This window comes from Mytilus galloprovincialis, chromosome 6 (genome assembly GCF_965363235.1).
Source record: "Mytilus galloprovincialis chromosome 6, xbMytGall1.hap1.1, whole genome shotgun sequence".
NCBI classification, from domain to species: domain Eukaryota; kingdom Metazoa; phylum Mollusca; class Bivalvia; order Mytilida; family Mytilidae; genus Mytilus; species Mytilus galloprovincialis.
Genome location: NC_134843.1, coordinates 21,013,724 through 21,040,342, shown reverse-complemented (window position 1 = coordinate 21,040,342; position 26,619 = coordinate 21,013,724). Strand labels below are relative to the sequence as shown.

Here is a 26,619-nt window from a genome sequence, read left to right as displayed (position 1 = left end):
GCATTATAGATTAGTGAAATTCAAGAAATGAATCAAATAAGTCTTTTTTTTACTGTATAGTTAAATATTTAAGGGATAAAACTCCAAAATTTTCTAAAAACAGTAAATAAAAAAAAAGACTTACATAAGAATTGTGTCTGACTTCATGCCAAATATAAAACTGTTAACCATGAGTCATTTTTTTTTTGTCAATTGAATCATTTATATATTTATAGGTACTGCAAATGATGCTTCTGGATCAGCAGATTTCTTTGAAAGTACACAGACAATAGAACAGGAAGAAAACACCTCAGTGGAGAGAACATTTCATAGATCTGAAGGTCATTTGAGTGATCACCATCCTGTTTTCAGTGGTTCAGATTCTGAACAAGGAATCAGTTCTGGCACATCAGGAGGAGATAACTGTGTAAACCATAATGCTTCTCAGAATAATGATCCTGAAGACCATGGAGATGTAATCTCACCACAGACTGTCCTCAAAAAGGCAAATGATTTAGGGGACAATCATGTCAGTTCATACCATGCATCATTACAGGAGAACCATTTGACAAACCCCTCTAATTCAAGGCAGCTTGTAGACAATAGTAAATTGGATTCTTGTCTAGCTGATCAATCTCAGCAGAAATATGCATCTTTAAATTGTAAGTGTAAGAACAGTAATGAAAATGAATTTCACCATGATTATAGTTTGTTTAAAATTCATATCTAATCTACAAATGGCAGATTTTACAGTATTGTGTTCTGTCTCCTACTTTCATGTTGCTAACGTGACAGAGACAAAAATGAGTAATGTTAGCGACATTTGGACATGTCACATGAGCAACAACATCTTTAAAAGTTAAAATGTATGCACACAGTGATGTTTAATATATGTCTGGAGTAATAAAATTGTACAGTCTGGTTTAGAATTTCTAAATATACAGAATGTCATTTGCAGGTTTACTTAATATCAAATGAATACACAAGAAACCAAAAAATGAGTAACGTTAGCGACATTTGGACATGTCACATGAGCAACAACATCTTTAAAAGTTAAAATGTATGCACACAGTGATGTTTAATATATGCCTGGAGTAATAAAATTGTACAGTCTGGTTTAGAATTTCTAAATATACAGAATGTCATTTGCAGGTGTACTTTATATCAAATGAATACACAAGAAACCAATTCGTAATAGTAACATTAGCAACATCTACTATCATGACATTACGTTTTGTTGCGAACGTCTTTTTGGTGGACGGAATACATTTAAGGTCCTCTTGTAACGATATTACATACAACTTCCCATCTTTGCTTCCCCATCATGTGAAGGAACTGACTCCGAATCTATTTCTGCAAAGGGCGATATCGTAACTCCTATACAGGAGAGTTACAGATCTAAATATATGTTGCTCACGTGACACTGATTTGGACGGAAACGTCGAGAGTAACGTTCGCAAAAAATAAAACAGCCAATGATATTGATTCCTCAAGTCCTTTGAACCCCTTACGTCATCCAAATTTAATATGATTGCTATTTTCAATTATTTATAAAACCCGGGATAAAAATAACTACAATGGGCTGTCTGAGAACCATCAAGAAAATTGCGATCGTGACATACCACAATGGACGGAAAAGACGTGACGTTAGCAACAATATTATTAAATTACCTTTTTTAGCCTTTACCAATAAAAAACTGCCTTAAAGTTATGATTAAAACACAAAAGAAGACTTTTTATTAAAATATAAGTCCATGTTATTAGGCTCCACTTATAAATAATACTTCAAAATTCCACTCCAAATAAGCTGGATGTCAGTAAAGTAGGTCATGATGTCTATTCCATGTCCAATATTTTGAAATTGAAAACCCTCTAATTCTAACAAAAAACACAAACACAGAGTAATTTTTATTTTTATTTACTCAGAAAGACACATTTTATTCAATAACATAATGCATTACTCCATTACACAGTCTGTTTCACAGTTTCAGCAATTGCTTTTTTGATGGATACAAAAAAAAATATTTCCTTCTTATTGTAAAATCTGCCAAATACATTAGATAAGATTGAGTGATTATTGCAGAAGTTATGGCCCTACACTTTTTTCTTCTTTAAATGTGTATAATTCTAAAGTAAATTTCTTGAAATATCAGTTTTTTACGTCCCTTAAAACAACATGGTTCTCCCATGTACCAAACTGTATATGTAAACTTGTCCAATGTTCCTACTGATTTGAATATATATGTATAATATCCACAGAATTACTGTCATACTGTTCAACACCATCCCATAATATATATGACAAACACTTGTAGTTCTCCCTCTAACTGTATTTCATTAGAAATTAGAAAAGTCAGTCCTCCTCTCAATATATGAGTATGGAAAATAAGCACATAGTTATATATTTTACAGTTGAAGAACGCTGTCAGATAGACTCCACAATGCCAAATAATGACAAAGATTTGCTGACAGGGAATGAATTTGATGGACAGAAACCAACTGAGATTCAAAGTGTGCAGAAGGAAATAGATACCAACCAGAATCAGAAAAGGCCATCGTTGGAATTAGATCAATCAGATTTAACTGTAGACAATGGTAATGTTGATATTACACCATAACTGTCCTTCAACCATGTTAAACAAACTGTATGATGTCTTTTCAGTTTTAATTGGATATAGGAAGATATAGTATGAATGCCAATGAGACAACCCTCCATCCAAATAAAAATTTATAAAAGTAAACCATTATAGGTCAATGTACGGCCTTCAACATGGAGCATTGACTCACACCGAACAATAACATGAATAAGCTATAAAGGGCCCCAAAATTACTAGTGTAAAACCATTCAAACGGGAAAACCAACAGTCTAATCTATATATAAAAACAAGAAACGAGAAACACGTATAAATTACATTAACAAACGACAACTACTGTACATCAGATTCCTGACTTAGGACAGGTGCAAACATTTGCAGTAGGATTAAATGTTTTAATGGTACCAAACTTCTTCCTTTTTCTGAAACAATAGTATAACATCACAACATAGAAAACACACGATAAAATATCAATTGGAAGTCTTTAACTCAATCAAAAAACGTAAATTAACACAATGTGAACTGAATTTTTACCTTCAGTATCTCAATGTCTTAGTTTTTATACCCCATCTAGGCGCATTATGTTTTTCAGTCTGTGCATCCCTTCGGTCGTTCACCTTTTTGTTTATACATTTGTCCCACTCAGGTTAAACTTTTTGGTCAAGGAAGTTTTTAATACAGTTGAAGTCCAATCAACTTCAAACTTAGTGTACATGTTCCCTAATGCCATATTAGAGTTTTTACCCCAATTTCACAGTCCAATGAACATATAGAAAATGATAGCGCCCGCTTTAGGTTTGAGTTGATGGCCAAGTGCACGTGTGATTAAATTAAATGTGGTTTATATGATTTAATGTTGAAAGTTAATTTTACCACATTTAAATCATTGTATTTCATTACAAATGTAGATATTTTATAAAACTGTTCTGTATTTAGAAGCACATGGTCCACCAGAAAGTAGTTTATCTGAAATTTTAACAGTGTATGATGACTCTGAGTCTCCAACAACGACAGCAACACCCTGTAAGTAAAAGAATGTACAATATATCTATTGTAAATTTGTATGGCAATGGTTGAGTATAGACATATTCCAATTCTCAAGCAGTGTAATAACAAAAGAATTATTATCAGTGCTTGAATCTGCTATTTACCTAATTGTTAACCACTGCTGTTGCTTGAGTATTGCTGTCCAAGAATAATTAGATCAGAAACAAAACTAAGAGATTTCAAAAACAGTCAGGGGATCTACTTAAATGAATGATTTCTGAATCACTTATTTTTATGCCCTGTCATATTGGAGGGGCTATTCAGTTTTACCCAGGTGTTCTTCTGTATGTCTGTACATTCCAAAATTGATTTCCATTCTCTAACGTATTATCAAAAAACACAGATTAAGTTTGAATTTTGGTGGTGTCACTTATATTGTTCTAAAATCATTCCCCTTTACAAATGGAATAAAATGCTTCGCTGAGCACAGACTGATACTACTGCAGATGTGGAATCCTGAACAGTTGGGGCAAATTAGACACAATATTCGAGCTTAATACTGTCTGAATTTGGATTGTGATAACATTTTTTACTTTATTATAGGTTTTTGAAACAAAATAAATGTTGTCAAAGGGCTTACAATCTGTTGCACAATACTGTGCAATTGAAGATTTCTTCTTGAAATGTGTCTTTGGACGACGACAACACAGTGACAACGCAGAAGACAACACAGATTACAATGACATCATAGCATTAGACAAACCCCCAAAAATATATAGCTGAGTTTTTTGTTTTTGTTCTTTAACTTTAGTTTGCCTGAGCTAAACGTTTTGAAACTTCTACACAATGTTAATTACCACAAAACACAGATCAAGTTTGAATTTTGGTTGGGTCACTGTTACCATTCTAGAGTTATGACTCTTTACACATGAAAAAAAATTATTGATCTCTAATTTAAGTTTGCCTCAACTAAATGTTATGAAACTTATACACCATGCTTATTATCTTAAAACTCACATCAAGTACTAATACCAGTAGCGTCAAGTTTACAGTTTTTGAGTTTTGTCCATTTATAACATTATAGGCATGCAGGGCATCATCTGTTTCCCATTGACACATTCAATAATATTGAGGCAAGTGCTTCATGTACATGTTATAAAAAGGATGAAGTCTGTTTGCTAGCCATGGTAAACAGTTTTACTTGTTTGTTTCAAATGAAATAGAAAAATAACTTTGATTCTAATTACTAATGAAATCATTGTTATGAGATCACCTTTATCCAAAGGGTCAATTGAGTAAGCTGTTCTAAACTTCACCACTTGGCATTCATTGTCCCCTATTTTAATAAGTCATCTCCTCTAAACTTAATGTGTCAATTTGAACCAAACTTGGCCATAATTATAATTCAGGTATATGTAGTTTTAAATAAACGTGTCTGATGACCTTGCCTTTCAAACAACATGGCAGAAATGGTTAAAAATAGAGCACAGGAGTAAAATGCAAGTTTTGTTGTTTATCTTAGAAATTGCTATTAAGATCCTAAATCTGACTTAGTGAAAATAATCATGATGCTGAGATCTACCTACTGTTCATTTACTTTCAGTTGATTTCTTATTTGAGGTATTGCCCTGAAATAATACATTTCTTTATCATGTTTATGTCTGTTAACTTGATAATTATGATAGATAAAACATTTGAAAAGAATCTTTATAAAATAAAAACGTTCAGCAAGACGTGATCTACAAATTAATATTATGGCCAAAATTTTCAGTAGTCTCCTTATTGGAGTTAAATAAAATTGAGAATGGAAATGGGGAATGTGTCAAAGAGACAACAACCCGATCATAGAGCAGACAACAGCCACAAGCCACCAATGGGTCTTCAATGCAGCTAGAAACTCCAGTACCCTGAGGTGTCCTTCAGCTGGCCCCTCATTAAATATGTATAATAGTTCAGTGATAATGAGGCTTGTTTAGGGGGGGTATCAATATCCCATATCCCATTAAGTTTTTATCCCAATATCCCGTATCCCTATAATGTTTACCCCTAATATCCCAATAAATATTTTTTACAAATATCCCATATCCCTAAAACTATTTTGAAATATCCCAAAAAATCATTGTCAATTCATTCCCAAGCCCACTTTTTCCCCTCATCATCACAACGTTAACAATTTTGACTGGGAAAACAAACTGTGTTAAAGGAAATTAACAGTGCATACTTCCAGTGTTAAATAAGAATATATATGCCCAAAAGATAAAGTGTTCCATCTTAGAGCCTTGTATAACAATCTCTTTTTATGTGATCTTAAACGATAAATTTAGTATAAGGGGTCCAACTACAGACTTTTTTTTTAATTGTTCAAACCGTGATGCATATGACTGTAAAACTTCATTTTGATAGCATTCTTCTTTCATTGATAAGAAACTTCATCCTTCACGTTAACCTATGTTGGAAAGAACAGAAGGACTCAACCATGTCTCTTGTCCGAGATTGCTCTGACATCCAACGGCTGTTTTGACAGACAAGCTGAGACTGTGTGACGTCATAGCACGTCCATTTCAAAAAGTGGATATTTAGCATGCAAGTTCAATAACTCATAATTTAACACAAGAAAGCTTTCTGCTAGTGTACCTACATTACACTTAACTGTTGCAATATTTTTACAGCAGGCAAAATTTGCACAGTCCTTGTTTAGCAAAGAAATAACACAACATTTGACTCTGTGATCTTGAATTACATAGATCCCAATATTTTTGTTACTTTTTTTTTAATTTCCTTCCTCACAACACCAGTAATAGAAAGAAAATATATTAATTTACATTGATTATTTAGTAATTATAACATTAACGGTACCAATTTTCCTGCACCAGATGCGCATTTCGACAATACGTGTCTCTTCAGTGATGCTCGTGGCCAAAATATTTGAAATCCAAAGCTTATATAAAAGATGAAGAGCTATAATCCAAAAGGTCCAAAAAGTATAGCCAAATCCGTGAAAGGAATCAGAGCTTTGTATGAGGGAGATACAGTCCTTAATTTATAATAGTTTATAACATTTTGTAACAGCAAATTTTAATAACACAAAAAAACTCGTATTTTCATGCCAGTACCGAAGTACTGGCTACTGGGCTGGTGATACCCTCGGGACTAACAGTCCACCAGCAGAGGCATTGACCCAGTGGTAGTAATAACATTAACGGTACCAATTTTCCTGCACCAGATGCGCATTTCGTTGTTAACATAGTTTATACAGCGAAATATCTACTTTTCGATATGGGACGTGCTCTGCCGTCCCTCGGCCCCAGCTTGTCTGGCAAAACAGCCGTTGCACATCAGAACAATCTGTGAAACGTGGAGACCTCTGAAGATCCTCGCCACGTAAAGAATAAGAGGTAAAACACTAGAAAATATCCTGTAATCATATAAAGCATCAAAACAAATAAAAACATTGACAACAATAAGGCTTAACTCATCAGATGGATACATCTAACAAAAAACTGATTATTTCAAGAAAATTATCAATGCATATGAGCATATGATATAAAAAAAAAGATGTGGTATGATTGCCAATGAGACAACTCTTCACAAGAGACCATGTGACACACAAATTAACAACTATAGGTCACTGTACGACCTTCAACAATGAGCAAAGCTCATACCGCATAGTTAGCTATAAAAGGTTCTGAAATGACAAATGTAGAACAATTCAAAGGAGAAAACTAACGGCCTAATTTATGTATAAAAAAAATAACAAAAAACAAATATGTAACACAGCAACAAACGACAACTACTGAATTAAAGACTCCTGGCTTTGGACAGGCACATACATACAGAATGTGGCGAGGTTAAACATGTTAGCGGGATCCCAACCCTCCTCTTAACCTGGGACAGTGGTGTAACAGTACAACATAAGAACGAACTAAACAAATCAGTTGAAAAAGGCTGAACTCATGAGATGGATACAAATAGAAATACATCTAACAAAAACAGAGAGTGGACGTGACCGAGTACTTGTACATCCCATCAACAAAAAGACGCTAAGTATAGATCTGAGAGTACTCGCAGTTACTGACAGCTAGTTCAAAGCCAATTACAACTAATAAAAAGTAATGCATCTGAAACTAAATTATCAATCATTACATCACCAGCATCCAATGGCACAGTAAACAACATCTCCGTAAAAATGAGGATGTGCTATCCCATTTGAAATAAGTTTTCTACAGGTAGAAACAAACTTCAAAACCAAATCTAGAATTTAGTAAAGATTTTAAGTGATTTGTGGTAACGAAATCCCTGACTTAATAATTTACCAGTAATACATAGATTTCGTTCATTAAAATCCAAAACTTTACAACAGACATGGGCGTAGCCGAGGTGTTGTGATATATAAACACCGTAAGATAGTGCCAAAGGAACATCACCATCCAAAAAAAGGAAAATTAACAATAAGGAACAAAGTATGGAAAGCAAAACAAATACTTTTAAAATTATCAGTACATATGAGCATATAAATATCGAAAATAGATCAATACTTTTCGCTTGGGTTTGGATGACTTTTAAATAAAACGACCATCAACTCAATTAAATCAACAAAGCACTAAAATGAACTTTAATATTAAATTTTTTGGGCAATTTTATCAAGTGAGATGTAAATATTTCTGTACTTAACTTTTAAATTCCACTTATTTTTTTTCCTGTTAAGAATTCAATATCCTTATCAATGCATCAATATCCCATATCCCATTTACTTTTAGGACAAATATCCCATATCCCTAAAATTAAAATGGCAAATATCCCGTATCCCAATATACCCTATACAAGCCTCGATAATGGATGTCATACTCAATTTGGAATTATACACAAGAAACTAAAATTAAAAATAATACAAGACCATGATTTATTTACAACATAATGACATCAACATGATCAAACCAATTGGAATTTCAATTATCTTTCAACCATTCAGGAGCACTTGATGTAGCATCTGGTTTTAGGTTGGATTCATGTTGCCTTGTTTTTGGAATGTTTGCTATAGCTTGCTATAGCTACTTTCCATAGGCATCGGCCTCAACTTCCAGTGAGACAGACTATCGCAATGTTCTGCTCCAAGATAATGTAGTACTAGTGTTCGAATTCTGGTTCTTGGATATTTTGAGTTGCTACTCTTTTGAAAAGATTACAGCTTGAATAAAAAAGGAATAAATATTTACCAACAATTCAGAGGAATTTAACTTCATTTTGCAAATAAGTATCACAAAACTACTTTGCGGATCGGCCATTGGCCGAAGAAAATCAAAAGAAATCTACGCGAATCATGAATGAACATTTTCCCGCACTATTTTTTCTATGTACGATATTTACAACTGTTTATTATTGAATAAGTAAAAGCCCGAGAATATCGAAAGAGTCCGGTATGCGAGAACAAGTTGATATTTGACCAAGTTGTCAGATAATTGACAAGTGATAATGGTTTGATTTATTTAACAATACACAGGTGATAGAATATAAAATAATCGATAATTATATGGCTTATGTCTCACGCCAAGAACATGTAAATAAGGTAAATACCGGCTTTAATAGAAAAGTGCATTGTTTTTGTCAAAACTGACATCGATCTGAAAGTTTTGATGCCAAACATCAGGAACATGTATATTATTATGTTAGATATACTGTTCCCAGCAAACATCATTTGAAAACTTCTGTTATTTGAATACTAACTGTTTCACATTCCAATGTGGATATGAGGACCTTCACTTGTTCATTATGCTCAAGTGCATCAAACTGACAACAGACATCAGAAAAAACGTTTTAATTACAATAAGTATCATAGCATCAGTATAATTTAAAAGCAACCGAGTCATCATCTACTTCTCAGAATATTATAGTTCAGTGTATCAAGACCGAGATCAAGCTAAAGACAAGTGCTGTAAAAAATGATTTAATAACATTTGTCACGGGCCATTTACATTGTACTAGCAAACTGACTTTCTTAGTGCTTAATTAACAATGCAGTAGCGGATCCAGAACTTTTTATCCTCACAGTTTTTTCCTGGGGCAGTAAAATTCTTTAAGATTGACCTACATGTATAATTAACAATGTGTCGTCCTAAGACTGATGCAATGATTACTAGTATATCAAATAAATGGCTCAAAACAAAAAATTCAAATAACATTGCCTCAATGGTGATTACACAGCAGAAACTAAAACATGTTGTAGGGTTATAAGCACCTCAGATCAACATTGTATGAATCTAGTGTATATAAACTTTTTATTCCTGAGGTCATACTACTATTGTTATGCCCCCACCATAATGAGTTGTATCCTTGTTTTTTTTCTATAAGTATGTACGTCCCTTTAATACTTGTACGTACATCCATACATCCCAAACTTGATTTCTGTTTTCTTTCTTTAGTTTGCCTGAACCAAATTTTATGAAACTTATACGCAATGCTTATAACCACAAAACGCAAGTCAAGCTTGAATTTTGTTGGCGTCACTTTTACCATTCTAGGTGTAAAGGGGTGAAATTTTCAGTTTACCCTATCAAGTATACATACCCTTATATATAAGTTTGACTTGTAGCTTTCTTCGGTTATACATTTATCAGGTGAAATTAAAACGGTCTTAAGATTTAGAAGTATAAACAAGAATGTGTCCATAGTACACGCATGCCCCATCTGCACTATCATTTTCTATGTTCAGTGGACCGTGAAAATGGAGTAAAAACTGTAATTTGGCATTTAATTTAGAAAGATTAAATCATAGGGAACATCTGTAATACTAAAATAACGAGGTCCAATTTGTCAGCAGTAATTAATATTACCAATAATTGATAAGATCCAGGTTGACGGATTCAAACAGAAAGATTTTGAAAGCAGAGAAAACTGTGCATCTTATATACTGCATGACTTTATCAGATGACAATCCCAATACTAAAATAAGGCTTACGCATAGTTATATACTTTAATTCAGTCACAGACCCAAGATATCTCGGGTGTGTTCTAGTGTGTATATAAGTTTCAAATTGATTGGACTTCAACTTCATCAAAACTACCTCGACCAAAAACTTTAACCTGAATGGGACAGACAAATGAATGGATGGACGGACGAACGGACACACAGACCAGAAAACATAATGCCCATAAATGGGGCCTGAAAAGTGAATTTTGGAAATTGCTGGCAAGACACTAGTTTAGTTTGAAAAAAAATCAAAACGGTGATTAAATACATATTTGAAATAATACACGTCTATAACCTATATGACCTATTTGAAATAATACGCATATATAGTTGCAAACTTTCCAGAGGTGCTATTCAGCACTTTGATTATACCCCACTGTAGCAGAGTGGGCATTAAGTTTTACCCTTTTTTGTCTGTGCATGTGTCTGTATGTCCCAAAGTTGGTTTCTGTTCTCTAACTTTAGTTTGTCTCAACCAAATGTAATGAAACTTCTACACAAAGCTTATTTCCACAAAACACAGGTCAAATATGAATTTTGATGGCGTCAGTTGTGCCTCTTTACAAATGGAAAATTGCTAAATTTTTCATTTCCGTTCTTTAGCTTTTGTTTGCCTCAACAAAATTTTATAAAACTTATACACAATGCTAATTATCACAAAATAGAGATCAAGTTTGAATTTTGGTGGTGTAACTTTTACCTTTCTAGAGTTATGCCTGTTGCTGAAATTTTGTTTCTGTTCTCAAAATTAAGTGAGGCTAAACTTATCATATATACTTACACACAATACTTAATACCACAAATCTCAGTTTGAGTCAAATTTGGTTGGTGTCACTTTAACTGATCTTTAGTTATGTCAAATTATAACTTTATATCACCTGCAATGGACACATTCCCCATTTATTTAGTGGGTTTTTTTTCAACAGTTTTGTAAATTGTTGGGTTTTTTTTCTGTTTGCGGTTTCTTTTTGGCCACACTTAAAAGTAGCCCTTTTCACAAAAAATGTTAAGTGTAAAACTTATCGTAAGTCTAAAATATTCCTTAACAGTTAAGAATGAGGGAGAGTAAGAAGCAGAAGACAGGCTTGGAAGTCAGGGAGAAGATTGGAGGGAACTGGCTGAAAAGTGGAGTAGAATTAGGGATATGGTGAAAATGTTTTTTCACATTTTTGTCTAGGAGTAAGGGATACAACATTAGAAGAAGGGCAAATTTTGGGAAAGGAGTGGGGGGATGTAAAAGAGACGAGGGAATCAAGAAACCCCTGTATTAAAAGTAATGTTAATTGTATTAGTGAGCAAAATTTTGACTTGAATTACAAAACTTAGAAAAATTAGCAACTGGTTCAAGCCGTGTAACTTGAAATATGGAAAAAGACTAGAATTTTATATAGAGTATTTCCAGACCTGATAATATCATTGAAATTTGTTTTAAGTGGCAAATATCAAGGAAAAACCCTTGATTTTTAATGTTAAAAAAATCAAGTTATTTCCCTTTTGTTTTGCAAATCTATGTCTGATTAAAAAACTTGAAAACTTTGATACATTAGTATGAGGCAGGATTTATTTTGCTTATGATTGCTGGTCATGACAGAAGTCTAATGAGTGATTATAAGATAAGGGTATGTTGTTACCTCTTTAATGAACCTAACCATCCAAATTAGTTGATATTGTAGAAAATAGTAGATGAATATCTTGGAGAAAACCTGAACGATTTCTGAAGCATTTATGAGGGTCAATATAATTATGTCAAACATTTTCCCCTTTGATGTGCAAATTTTATAAAAAAAATGTTATCTTCTAAATGCCAGTAAAATTTTAGATAGCCTAAAAAATATGTTACAATAACTTGTATATGGGTCATAGATTCTATTTATAGATATTGCAAAATCTAAAGATCACTTCCTTGCATCAAGTTATTTTTATCCAGTTTCCTGAAAAAGGGAAATATAATAGTAGACCCTAGCATAAAAAAATACCATCAATTTCATAATTCATAATTTGAATATAATCAATTAACTAAAACTGTACTGTGTAACTGTCATATTTTTAGATAATGTATTCTTGTATTGTACATGTGTTATGCTATTGTCTAAAACTTTATTTATTAATTTATTAAATAGCTGATGGAAGACGATTTACATACATGTATGAGGGATCTAAAGATTCATCTTCATCTTTTAGTTCTCAGTATTCAATAGGTAGGTATTTTGGTGAAGTATTAAAATACTAAGTTTTCAGATTCATGAAAAAATACCAATCAGCGGCTCATTAAGTTTGGTGAATGGGCTTACTCCATTAGAATCTGGTAGATTTATATTATACCCCTGCTGCAGTGGAGGGAGCTTTAAGTGTGTTCCTTGTTGATCTGTATGTATGTCTGTATGTGTGTTTATACACCACAAAATTTGTTTCTAATCTTTAACATTAGTTTGCCTCAACCAAATGATATGAAACTTATACACTATGCTTATTACTACAAAACACAGATCAAGTTTGAATTTAATTAGCATCAATTTTAATGTTCTACATTATATTCCTTTACAAATGTAAAATTGCTTAATTTTTCATTTCCATTCTCTAACTTAAGTTTGCCTCGACTGAATGTTATAAAACTTAAACACAATGCTTATTACTACAAAACTCAGATCAGGTGCAAGTTTGGGTCACTTTTACCGTTCTTGGGTTATGTCCCTTTATAGCATTATATACAAACATGGGCATCATCTGTTTCCCCTTTATTATACCCCACCTAAGATTGTAGAGGGGCATTATTTTTCTGGTCTATGTGTTCGTCCGGCTGTCCCGCTTCAGGTTAAAGTTTTTGGTCAAGGTTGTTTTTTATGAAGTTTAAGTCTAATCAACTTCAAACTTAGTACACATGTTCCCTATTATATGATCTTTCTAATTTAAATGCCAAATTAGACTTGACCTAATTTAACGGTCCACTGAACATAGAAAATGAAAGTGCGAGTTTCAAGTTAAAGGAGTAGGTCCGGTAAGGACCGATTATGGCTTCAAATTTCAGGTTCATCCGACAAAAGATTTTGATCACTTTTTAAACACTTAAGTGTCTATTTTATTTGAATCAATTAGTTTATGTGAAATGTTTTAACTGATTTAGTCATTAAAAACGATTTGGTTCAAGCTTAAATATGAAAAATCTACCAAATATACCATGTATACTGAAAAATGTTATTATACTGAAAAATGTTATTTTTCAGATGATTTGTGTAAAAAATGAAAGTGGCCGCATCCGTGTTCATCCTCAACCTTTATATATGTTATGTATTATCATTAAATACAACTTACATTTTAAAATAAGGATGAACACGAATAGGGCCACTTTCATTTTACACGAAAACCGTCTAAATTTTAACTAAAATGCTAGAATAGTGAAGATTTCAGTAATTTAGCATGACTTAATAGTGCTAGTACCCGATATATGTGCATTGTATTGTAAAAAAAAACAGGCAATATTTATGTAGCAGAAGCATTCTACTGTCCAATAAATAACTAAAAGTTTACATTTTAACAATTTTGCAAAACTGCTATATTTTGGGGCCAAAAAGGGGTCTTACTGAACCTACTCCTTTTTAGCTCACCTGGCCCAAAGGGCCAAGTGAGCTTTTCTCATCACTTGGCGTCCGGCGTCCGTCGTCGTCCGTCGTCGTTAACTTTTACAAAAATCTTCTCCTCTGAAACTACTGGGCCAAATTTAACCAAACTTGGCCACAATCATCATTGGGGTATCTAGTTTAAAAAATTTGTTCGGTTACCCGGCCAACCAACCAAGATGGCCGCCATGGCTAAAAATAGAACATAGGGGTAAAAGGCAGTTTTTGGCTTATAACTCTGAAACCGAAGCATTTAGAGCAAATCTGACATGGGGTTAAATTGTTTATTAAGTCAAGATCTATCTGCCCTGAAATTTTCAGACGAATCGGACAACCGGCTGTTGGGTTGCTGCCCCTGAATTGGTAATTTTAAGGAAATTTTGCCGTTATATGGTTATTATCTTGAATATTATTATAGATAGAGATAAACTGTAAACAGCAATAATGTTCAGCAATGTAAGTTATACAAAGAAGTCAACATGACCAAAATGGTCAGTTGACCCATATAGGAGTTATTGCCCTTTATAGTCAATTTTTAACCATTTTTCGTAAATCTTAGTAATCTTTTACAAAAATCTTCTCTGAAACTACTAGGCCAAATTTATCCAAACTTGGCCACAATTATCTTTTGGGTATGTAGTTTAAAAAATGTGTCCGGTGACCCGGCCAACCAACCAAGATGTCCGCCACGGCTAAAAATAGAACATAGGGGTAAAATGCAGTTTTTGGCTTATAACTTAAAAACCAAAGCATTTAGAGCAAATCTGACAATTGGTAAAATTGTTTATCAGGTCAAGATCTATTTACCCTGAAATTTTCAGATGAATCTGACAACCTGTTGTTGGGTTGCTGCCCCTGAATTGGTAATTTTAAGGAAATTTTACTGTTTTTGGTTATTATCTTGAAAATTATTATAGATAGAGATAAACTGTAAACAGCAATAATGTTCAGCAAAGTAAGATTTACAAATAAGTCAACATGACCGAAATGGTCAGTTGACCCATATAGGAGTTATTGCCCTTTATAGTCAATTTTTAACCATTTTTCGTAAATTTTCGTAATCTTTTACAAAAATCTTCTCCTCTGAAACTACTGGGCCAAATTAATCCAAACTTATCCACAATCATCTTTTGGGTATCTAGTTTAAAAAATGTGTCTGATGACCCGGCCATCCAACCAAGATGGCCGCCATGGCTAAAAATAGAACATAGGGGTAAAATGCAGTTTTTGGCTTATAACTCAAAAACCAAAGCCTTTAGAGCAAATCTGACACGGGGGTTAAATTGTTTATCAGGTCAAGATCTATCTGCCCTGAAATTTTCAGATAAATCGGACAACCCGTTGTTGGGTTCCTGCCCCTGAATTGGTAATTTTAAGGAAATTTTACTGTTTTTGGTTATTATCTTGAAAATTATTATAGATAGAAATAAACTGTAAACAGCAATAATGTTCAGCAAAGTAAGATTTACAAATAAGTCAACATGACCGAAATGGTCAGTTGACCCATATAGGAGTTATTGCCCTTTATAGTCAATTTTTAACCATTTTTCGTAAATCTTAGTAATCTTTTACAAAAATCTTCTCCTCTGAAACTGATGGGCCAAATTAATCCAAACTTATCCACAATCTTCTTTGGGGTATCTAGTTTAAAAAATGTGTCCGATGACCCGGTGTCATATGGTATTTTGAACCCCATGGTAAATTGACCCCGGGGTCAAAATACCGCTATGGTAAATTGAACCCCCCCATGGTAAATTGAACCCCCCCTGTATGGAAAATTGAACCCCCATGGTAAATTGAACCCCCCCTGTTTTTTCATCCTAGATGAATATTAGAACATTTTACATTATTCTAAAACTTATCATAGATTAAAAAATCATTCATACAAGAAGGGGAGGTACATTTTCCATGCTTAATTAAAAGAAATATCTTTGCTTGGTATAAGTGCTCTGAAATATTTACCAACAAAATGTCATTCAAAATACTTATTGACACATTATAACTAGACCATACGTAGCTTGAATGCTTTAATTATTTGTAATTATAACATATGTATATATATATATATATATATATATATAAAAGGGTAGTTTTGATTTTCCATGGTAAAAAAAGGGGGAGGGGGTCAAAATACCATGGCAAAGTAAAATTTTAAATATATCTTTTCCAGCAAGTTAAATACATACAAACTACTTATTGGTGAATACTAACTACATAAAAGTGTTAGAATTGCCAGATTTTTGGAAATTAAAGGCCTAGAGTAGGGGGTTCAATATACCGCAGGGGGGTCAAAATACCATGGCAAAGTAAAATTTTCAAAATATCTTTTCTAGCACGTTAAATACATACAAACTACTTATTTGTGTATTCTTACTACATAAAAGAGTTTGATTTGCCAGAATTTATGAAATTAAAGGCCTAGAGTAGGGGGTTCAATATACTGCAGGGGGGTCAAAATACCATGGCAAAGTAAAATTTTCAAAATAACTTTTCCAGCAAGTTTAATACATACAAACTGCTTATTTGTGTATTCTAACTATATAAAAAAGTTAGAATTGCCAGAATTTTTTTAATTAAAGGTCTAGAGTAAGGGATTCAATATACCGCAGGGGGGTCAAAATACCATTGATGTGGTAAAGTAAAATTTTCAAAATATCTTTTCCATCAAGTTTAATACATACAAACTACTTGTTGGTGTATATTAACTACATATAAGAGTTGAAATTACCAGAATTTTTTGGAGTAAGGGGTTCAATATATCGCAGGGGGTCAAAATACCATGGCAAAGTAAAATTTAAAAATTACCTTTTCCAGCAAGATAAATACATACAAACTACTTATTGGTGAATTCTAACTACATAAAAGAGTAAGAATTGCCAGATTTTTGGAAATTAAAGGCCTAGAGTAGGGGGTTCAATATACCGCAGGGGGGTCAAGATACCATGGCAAAGTAAAATTTTCAAAATATCTTTTCCAGCAAGTTTAATACATACAAACAACTTATTAGTGTATTCTAACTACATAAAAGAGTACAAATTGCCAGAATTTCTGAAATTAAAGGCCTAGAGTAGGGGGTTCAATATACCGCAGGGGGGTCAAAATACCATGGCAAAGTAAAATTTTCAAAATATCTTTTCCATTAAGTTTAATACATACAAACTACTTATTGGTGTATTCTAACTACATAAAAAAGTTCAAATTGCCAGAATTTCTGAAATTAAAGGCCTAGAGTAGGGGGTTTAATATACTGCAGGGGGGTCAAAATACCATGGCAAAGTAAAATTTTCAAAATATCTTTTCCAGCAAGTTTAATACATACAAACTACTTATTGGTGTATTCTTACTACATAAAAAAGTTCAAATTGCCAGAATTTCTGAAATTAAAGGCCTAGAGTAGGGGGTTCAATATACTGCAGGGGGGTCAAAATACCATGGCAAAGTAAAATTTTCAAAATATCTTTTCCAGCAAGTTTAATACATACAAACTACTTGTTGGTGTATATTAACTACATATAAGAGTTGAAATTGCCAGAATTTTTTGAATTGTTTAGAGTAAGGGGTTCAATATATCGCAGGGGGTCAAAATACCATGGCAAAGTAAAATTTAAAAATTATCTTTTCCAGCAAGATTAATACATACAAACTACTTATTTGTGAATTCTAACTACATAAAAGAGTAAGAATTGCCAGATTTTCTGAAATTAAAGGCCTAGAGTAGGGGGTTCAATATACCGCAGGGGGGTCCAAATACCATGGCAAAGTAAAATTTTCAAAATAACTTTTCCAGCAAGTTTAATACATACAAACTGCTTATTGGTGTATTCTAACTACATAAAAAAGTTAGAATTGCCAGAATTTTTTGAATTAAAGGTCTACAGTAGCGGGTTCAATATACCGCAGGGGGGGGTCAAAATACCATGGCAAAGTAAAATTTTGCAAAATATCTTTTCCAACAAGTTTATACATACCTCGCCATGGTATTTTGACACCCCTGTGGTATATTGAACCCCCTAATATAGACCTTGAATTTCAAAAATTCAAGCTATTTTAACTCCTTAACATAGTAATAATACTCCAATAAGTAATTTGTATGTATTGAACATGATGGAAAAGATGTTTTGAACATTTTACTTTGCCATGGTATTTTGACCCCCCTACCATGGTATATTGAAACCCCTACTATAGACCTTAATTTTTTTTAAATTCTAGCAATTCTAACTTTTAACATTGTAATAATACTCCACTAAGTAGTTTGTATGTATTTAATATACTGGAAAAGATATTTTGAAAATTTTACTCAGCCATGGTATTTTGACCCCCCTGCGGTATATTGAACCCCCTACTATAGACCTTGAATTTCAAAAATTCAAGCTATTCTAACTCCTTAACATAGTTATAATACTCCAGTTAGTAGTTTGTATGTATTTAATATACTGGAAAAGATATTTTGAAAATTTTACTTAGCCATGGTATTTTGACCCCCTGCGGTATATTGAACCCCCTACTATAGACCTTGAATTTCAAAAATTCAAGCTATTCTAACTCCTTAACATAGTAACAATACTCCAGTTAGTAGTTTGTATGTATTTAATATACTGAAAAAGATATTTTGAAAATTTTACTTAGCCATGGTATTTTGACCCCCCTGCGGTATATTGAACCCCCTACTATAGACCTTGAATTTCAAAAATTCAAGCTATTCTAACTCCTTAACATAGTTATAATACTCCAATAAGTAGTTTGTATGTATTTAATATACTGGAAAAAAATATTTTGAAAATTTTACTTAGCCATGGTATTTTGACCCCCTGCAGTATATTGAACCCCCTACTATAGACCTTGAATTTCAAAAATTCAAGCTATTCTAACTCCTTAACATAGTAACAATACTCCAGTTAGTAGTTTGTATGTATTTAATATACTGAAAAAGATATTTTGAAAATTTTACTTAGCCATGGTATTTTGACCCCCCTGCGGTATATTGAACCCCCTACTATAGACCTTGAATTTCAAAAATTCAAGCTATTCTAACTCCTTAACATAGTTATAATACTCCAATAAGTAGTTTGTATGTATTTAATATACTGGAAAAGATATTTTGAAAATTTTACTTAGCCATGGTATTTTGAACCCCCTGCGGTATATTGAACCCCCTACTATAGTCCTTGAATTTCAAAAATTCAACCTATTCTAAATCCTTAACATAGTTATAATACTCCAATAAGTAGTTTGTATGTATTTAATATACTGGAAAAGATATTTTGAAAATTTTACTAAGCCATGGTATTTTGACCCCCTGCGGTATATTGAACCCCCTACTATAGACCTTGAATTTCAAATATTCAAGCTATTCTAACTCCTTAACATAGTTACAATACTCCAGTAAGTAGTTTGTTTGTATTTAATATACTGAAAAAGATATTTTGAAAATTTTACTTAGCCATGGTATTTTGAACCCCCTGCGGTATATTGAACCCCCTACTATAGTTCTTGAATTTCAAAAATTCAAGCTATTCTAACTCCTTAACATAGTTATAATACTTCAATAAGTAGTTTGTATGTATTTAATATACTGGAAAAAAATATTTTGAAAATTTTACTTAGCCATGGTATTTTGACCCCCTGCGGTATATTGAACCCCCTACTATAGACCTTGAATTTCAAAAATTCAAGCTATTCTAACTCCTTAACATAGTAACAATACTCCAGTTAGTAGTTTGTATGTATTTAATATACTGAAAAAGATATTTTGAAAATTTTACTTAGCCATGGTATTTTGACCCCCCTGCGGTATATTGAACCCCCTACTATAGACCTTGAATTTCAAATATTCAAGCTATTCTAACTCCTTAACATAGTTACAATACTCCAGTAAGTAGTTTGTTTGTATTTAATATACTGAAAAAGATATTTTGAAAATTTTACTTAGCCATGGTATTTTGAACCCCCTGCAGTATATTGATTGAACCCCCTACTATAGACCTTAAATTTCAAATATTCAAGCTATTCTAACTCCTTAACATAGTTACAATACTCAAGTAAGTAGTTTGTTTGTATTTAATATACTGAAAAAGATATTTTGAAAATTTTACTTAGCCATGGTATTTTGACCCCCCTGCGGTATATTGAACCCCCTACTATAGACCTTGAATTTCAAAAATTCAAGCTATTCTAACTCCTTAACATAGTTATAATACTCCAGTTAGTAGTTTGTATGTATTTAATATACTGGAAAAGATATTTTGAAAATTTTACTTAGCCATGGTATTTTGACCCCCTGCGGTATATTGAACCCCCTACTATAGACCTTGAATTTCGAAAATTCAAGCTATTCTAACTCCTTAACATAGTTACAATACTCAAGTAAGTAGTTTGTATGTATTTAATATACTGGAAAAGATATTTTGAAAATTTTACTTAGCCATGGTATTTTGACCCCCTGCGGTATATTGAACCCCCTTCTATAGACCTTGAATTTCAAAAATTCAAGCTATTCTAACTCCTTAACATAGTTATAATACTCCAATAAGTAGTTTGTATGTATTTAATATACTGGAAAAAAATATTTTGAAAATTTTACTTAGCCATGGTATTTTGACCCCCTGCAGTATATTGAACCCCCTACTATAGACCTTGAATTTCAAAAATTCAAGCTATTCTAACTCCTTAACATAGTAACAATACTCCAGTTAGTAGTTTGTATGTATTTAATATACTGAAAAAGATATTTTGAAAATTTTACTTAGCCATGGTATTTTGACCCCCCTGCGGTATATTGAACCCCCTACTATAGACCTTGAATTTCAAAAATTCAAGCTATTCTAACTCCTTAACATAGTTATAATACTCCAATAAGTAGTTTGTATGTATTTAATATACTGGAAAAGATATTTTGAAAATTTTACTTAGCCATGGTATTTTGAACCCCCTGCGGTATATTGAACCCCCTACTATAGACCTTGAATTTCAAAAATTCAACCTATTCTAAATCCTTAACATAGTTATAATACTCCAATAAGTAGTTTGTATGTATTTAATATACTGGAAAAGATATTTTGAAAATTTTACTTAGCCATGGTATTTTGACCCCCTGCGGTATATTGAACCCCCTACTATAGACCTTGAATTTCAAATATTCAAGCTATTCTAACTCCTTAACATAGTTACAATACTCCAGTAAGTAGTTTGTTTGTATTTAATATACTGAAAAAGATATTTTGAAAATTTTACTTAGCCATGGTATTTTGAACCCCCTGCGGTATATTGAACCCCCTACTATAGACCTTGAATTTCAAAAATTCAAGCTATTCTAACTCCTTAACATAGTTATAATACTCCAGTTAGTAGTTTGTATGTATTTAATATACTGGAAAAGATATTTTGAAAATTTTACTTAGCCATGGTATTTTGACCCCCTGCGGTATATTGAACCCCCTACTATAGACCTTGAATTTCGAAAATTCAAGCTATTCTAACTCCTTACCATAGTTACAATACTCAAGTAAGTAGTTTGTTTGTATTTAATATACTGAAAAAGATATTTTGAAAATTTTACTTAGCCATGGTATTTTGAACCCCCTGCGGTATATTGATTGAACCCCCTACTATAGACCTTAAATTTCAAATATTCAAGCTATTCTAACTCCTTAACATAGTTACAATACTCCAATAAGTAGTTTGTTTGTATTTAATATACTGAAAAAGATATTTTGAAAATTTTACTTAGCCATGGTATTTTGACCCCCCTGCGGTATATTGAACCCCCTACTATAGTTCTTGAATTTCAAAAATTCAAGCTATTCTAACTCCTTAACATAGTTATAATACTTCAATAAGTAGTTTGTATGTATTTAATATACTGGAAAAAAATATTTTGAAAATTTTACTTAGCCATGGTATTTTGACCCCCTGCGGTATATTGAACCCCCTACTATAGACCTTGAATTTCAAAAATTCAAGCTATTCTAACTCCTTAACATAGTAACAATACTCCAGTTAGTAGTTTGTATGTATTTAATATACTGAAAAAGATATTTTGAAAATTTTACTTAGCCATGGTATTTTGACCCCCCTGCGGTATATTGAACCCCCTACTATAGACCTTGAATTTCGAAAATTCAATAGTTATCAAAAGTACCAGGATTATAATTTTATACGCCAGACGCGCGTTTCGTCTACATAAGACTCATCAGTGACGCTCAGACCAAAATAGTTAAAAAGCCAAATAAATACAAAGTTGAAGAGCATTGAGGATCAAAAATTCCTAAAAGTTGTGCCAAATATAGCTAAGGTAATCTACTCCTGGGGTAAGACATTCTAACTCCTTAACATAGTTACAATACTCAAGTAAGTAGTTTGTATGTATTTAATATAATGGAAAAGATATTTTGAAAATTTTACTTAGCCATGGTATTTTGACCCCCTGCGGTATATTGAACCCCCTACTATAGTTCTTGAATTTCAAAAATTCAAGCTATTCTAACTCCTTAACATAGTTATAATACTTCAATAAGTAGTTTGTATGTATTTAATATACTGGAAAAAAATATTTTGAAAATTTTACTTAGCCATGGTATTTTGACCCCCTGCGGTATATTGAACCCCCTACTATAGACCTTGAATTTCAAAAATTCAAGCTATTCTAACTCCTTAACATAGTAACAATACTCCAGTTAGTAGTTTGTATGTATTTAATATACTGAAAAAGATATTTTGAAAATTTTACTTAGCCATGGTATTTTGACCCCCCTGCGGTATATTGAACCCCCTACTATAGACCTTGAATTTCAAAAATTCAAGCTATTCTAACTCCTTAACATAGTTATAATACTCCAATAAGTAGTTTGTATGTATTTAATATACTGGAAAAGATATTTTGAAAATTTTACTTAGCCATGGTATTTTGAACCCCCTGCGGTATATTGAACCCCCTACTATAGACCTTGAATTTCAAAAATTCAACCTATTCTAAATCCTTAACATAGTTATATTACTCCAATAAGTAGTTTGTATGTATTTAATATACTGGAAAAGATATTTTGAAAATTTTACTTAGCCATGGTATTTTGACCCCCCTGCGGTATATTGAACCCCCTACTATAGACCTTGAATTTCAAAAGTTCAAGCTATTCTAACTCCTTAACATAGTTATAATACTCCAATAAGTGGTTTGTATGTGTTAAACATGCTGGAAAAGATATTTTGAAAATTTTGCTTAGCCATGGTATTTTGACCCCCCTGCGGTATATTGAACCCCCTACTTAAAACCACAAATTAAAAAAAATGATAGCCAATAAATTGTAAATTAGATTATCTGCAATACTATTTATCAAAAACAGGGGGTTCAATATACCGGCCCCCTTGGCCCCCCCTCTAAATCCGCCTCTGGTGATAATTAAAGTATTCTCCCTGTAGTTTTTTAAGTTCCTGTCAGTTTCTTCTTAGCACTTTTTAGCTCACCTGGTCCAAATGGCTAAGTGAGCTTTTCTCATCACTTGTTGTCAGTCATCGTCTGTTGTTAACTTTTAAAATCTTCTCTTCTGAAACTACTAGGCCAAATATAACCAAACTTGGTCACAGTCATCAATAGGTTATCTAGTAGTTCAAATGATGTGTCTGATGATCTGGCCTGCCAATCAAGATGGACATGGCTAAAAATAGATCAAAGAGGTAAAATTCAAGTTTTGTCTTTTATTTTGAAAATCATTACAAATATAGAAAACATGGCAAGGACAAAGATGTTTAGAATGTTGAGCTCTACCAATTGTTCACATATGTTAAAACTTTCAGATCACTTCTTACAGAAGTTATTGCCTTTAATGCCTATTATCTTAAAAACTATAATAGATGGGGAGAAACTTCAGGATTATTTTTATCCTATTTACCAATATATTTTTACATCCGACATTCAATTAGGCAGTTAAATTAACACCAAACATAAAGAGAAGGGTTAAGTGTTTTAAACTGAAAGGGCTTTATAGACTGTCAAGGTCATTAAAAAAGACCAGAAATGAGTGTTTTGAAATAATATTACAATAGCCGATATATTTGTTTTCCGGATATCAAATTAGGTGGAGTCTACTCTTTAAAGCTTACCTAGTATTGATACTTAATTTAAAAGCGAAAAAAGGTCACCAATTTCAAGGGGATGATGACATCAGAGATCAGAGACCCTAGTTGTTCAAATGCAGAAAAATCAACTGTCAAATTTGCTCAAGTAGGTAGACTCAACATATTATGTAGTTACAATCAATAGCACTGACGAGACATTTCAGTGTGTCCATATGTACACTGCTTTCAACATTTAGAAGAGTCAAAAGTATATATGAATTCCATTTTATAAAGTGACAATTTTCAAACGTTTGCATTTTCCCCAAACATTTCCTTTGTCACCATGCTTGTGTGACTGTCATTATATCACAATAAGAACCAATTGTTCATTTTAATGACATCATTTACAATCATTTCAGAAATACAGGGTCAACCGGTGTTACTCATTCATAAAAAAACAACTTATAGAAACAATGCAAGATTGCTTTATGAAAAAGTGATTAATTTATTGTATAAGCAGGAAAAAAATTAATTAACACGATTTAAAAAATATGACTTCCTATTAATAATAGGGTATTGTAGTTATTTGTCATTAAAGGATGCAATCATAAAACTTAACTGATAAATTGAAAAAAATGTTCTTCCTTATAAAACACATTTTTTCAAATTTTGTGAAAAAATAAAAATAAAGTTATAAAATTAATAAAACATAAAGAGTACTCACTATGCATCATAATTTGAAACTAAAAAATGATACTGATGAAATGTAATTCATGGATTGTATAAAAACAGTAAAAAAAATAATTTTACATGATGAAAATAAGGTTTTTACAAATCATCTGACTTACCTGTATGTTTGTGGATGTTGATTTCACATGTAATTATTCAGGAAGTGAAACTCAAACTTTTTTCCTCACATGGTTCTGAAAAAAAATAGGACAATACATTACATGGGTGTATAGAAATTGAAATTATATATGAAACTACATAATTTCTTGAATTAAAAAAAAGCATGACAAGAAATTGCTGGCTACAAGTACATTTCATTATTCATTAAGCATACTGCTTTGTTTTCAAGGCAGTCTGATGCATCGCTTTATCAATGTTGTTTAATTTGAAAACAAACAGGGATTAAAAGATGGTCATGATTAAAAAAGGTAATTACAAAATTTATACAATTCATAACATGGCTAATACATATATAATTATACCTTTCAAGGTAAAGGATAGTCTCATATTTTATTAAATGCATATAAATGGGGGGATGAGTATTTTTAATTCATATATACATGCAGGTTAATGTAAAATAAGGAAAATCATGAAAATTTATAAGATATTCTCGTTTTTGTCGAGCTCGACATAGGGATAGTGATCCGGTGGCGGCGGTGTTAGCTCACTTCTTAAAAGCTATATATTTTAGAAGGTGGAAGACCTGGATGCTTCCTATTTTATATATAGATGCCTCATGTTACGAAGTTTCTATCAGTCACATGTCCATTGTCCTTGACCTCATTTTCATGGTTCAGTGACCACTTGAAAAAAAAAGTTCAGATTTTTTGTAATGTTTTGGTGGTCAAGTCCATATCTCAGATACTATAAGCAATAGGTCTAGTATATTCGGTATATGGAAGGACTGTAAGGTGTACATGTCCAACTGGCAGGTGTCATCTGACCTTGACCTCATTTTCATGGTTCAGTGGTCAAAGTTAAGTTTTTGAGTTTTGGTCTTTTTATCTAATACTATATGTCATAGGTCAACTATATTTGATGTATGGAAATATTTTATGATCTATATGTCAGTCGTGCAGGTTTTATTTGTCCTTGACCTGGTTTTCACGGTTCATTGCTCAGTGTTAAGTTTTTTGTGTTTTGGTCTATTTTCTGAAACTGTAAGCAATAGGTCAACTATATTTGTTGTATGGAAGAATTGATAGCTGTACATGTCTGCCTGGCATATGGTTCAACTGACCTTGACCTCATTTTCATGGTTCATGTTAAGTTTATGTGACAGTCGTAATAAAGCTTTATATTTAGGAGTATCAACATAATATCAATGATTAGTAAAGAAGACAAGACATTTCAGTGTGTGCACTCTTGTGTTATAGTTTTTTGCTATGGTAAATCTTTGAATGTGAAACTTGTTTTTATTTTCTGAAGAGTACTGACTATGCATCATAAAAAGTGATATGGATAAAATGTAATCCATGAATTGTTTAAAAGCAGTAAAAAAACATGGTTTTACATGATGAAAATAAGGTTTTTACATATCCATTGCCTTACCTGTATGTTTCTGGATGTTAACATTACAGGTAATAAGTCAGGAAGTGAAACTCAAACTTTTTTCCTCACATGGTTCTGAAAAAATATGATAATGCATTACATGGGTGTATAGAAATTGAAATTATGATATGAAAGTACATAATTTTTGTCG

At 32.3% G+C, this 26,619-nt stretch overlaps 1 protein-coding gene across 1 annotated transcript in view; it reads left to right on the top strand.

Annotated features, from left to right (window-relative positions):
- Positions 1–26,619, top strand: part of LOC143079188 (uncharacterized) — a 50,851-nt gene that overhangs the window by 6,640 nt on the left and 17,592 nt on the right. Inside the window, exons 3-6 of the mRNA XM_076254420.1 lie at positions 216–641; positions 2,392–2,574; positions 3,510–3,596; positions 12,645–12,722. Coding sequence (XP_076110535.1) covers positions 216–641; positions 2,392–2,574; positions 3,510–3,596; positions 12,645–12,722 — 774 coding nt within the window. The remainder of the gene's footprint in view (positions 1–215; positions 642–2,391; positions 2,575–3,509; positions 3,597–12,644; positions 12,723–26,619) is intronic.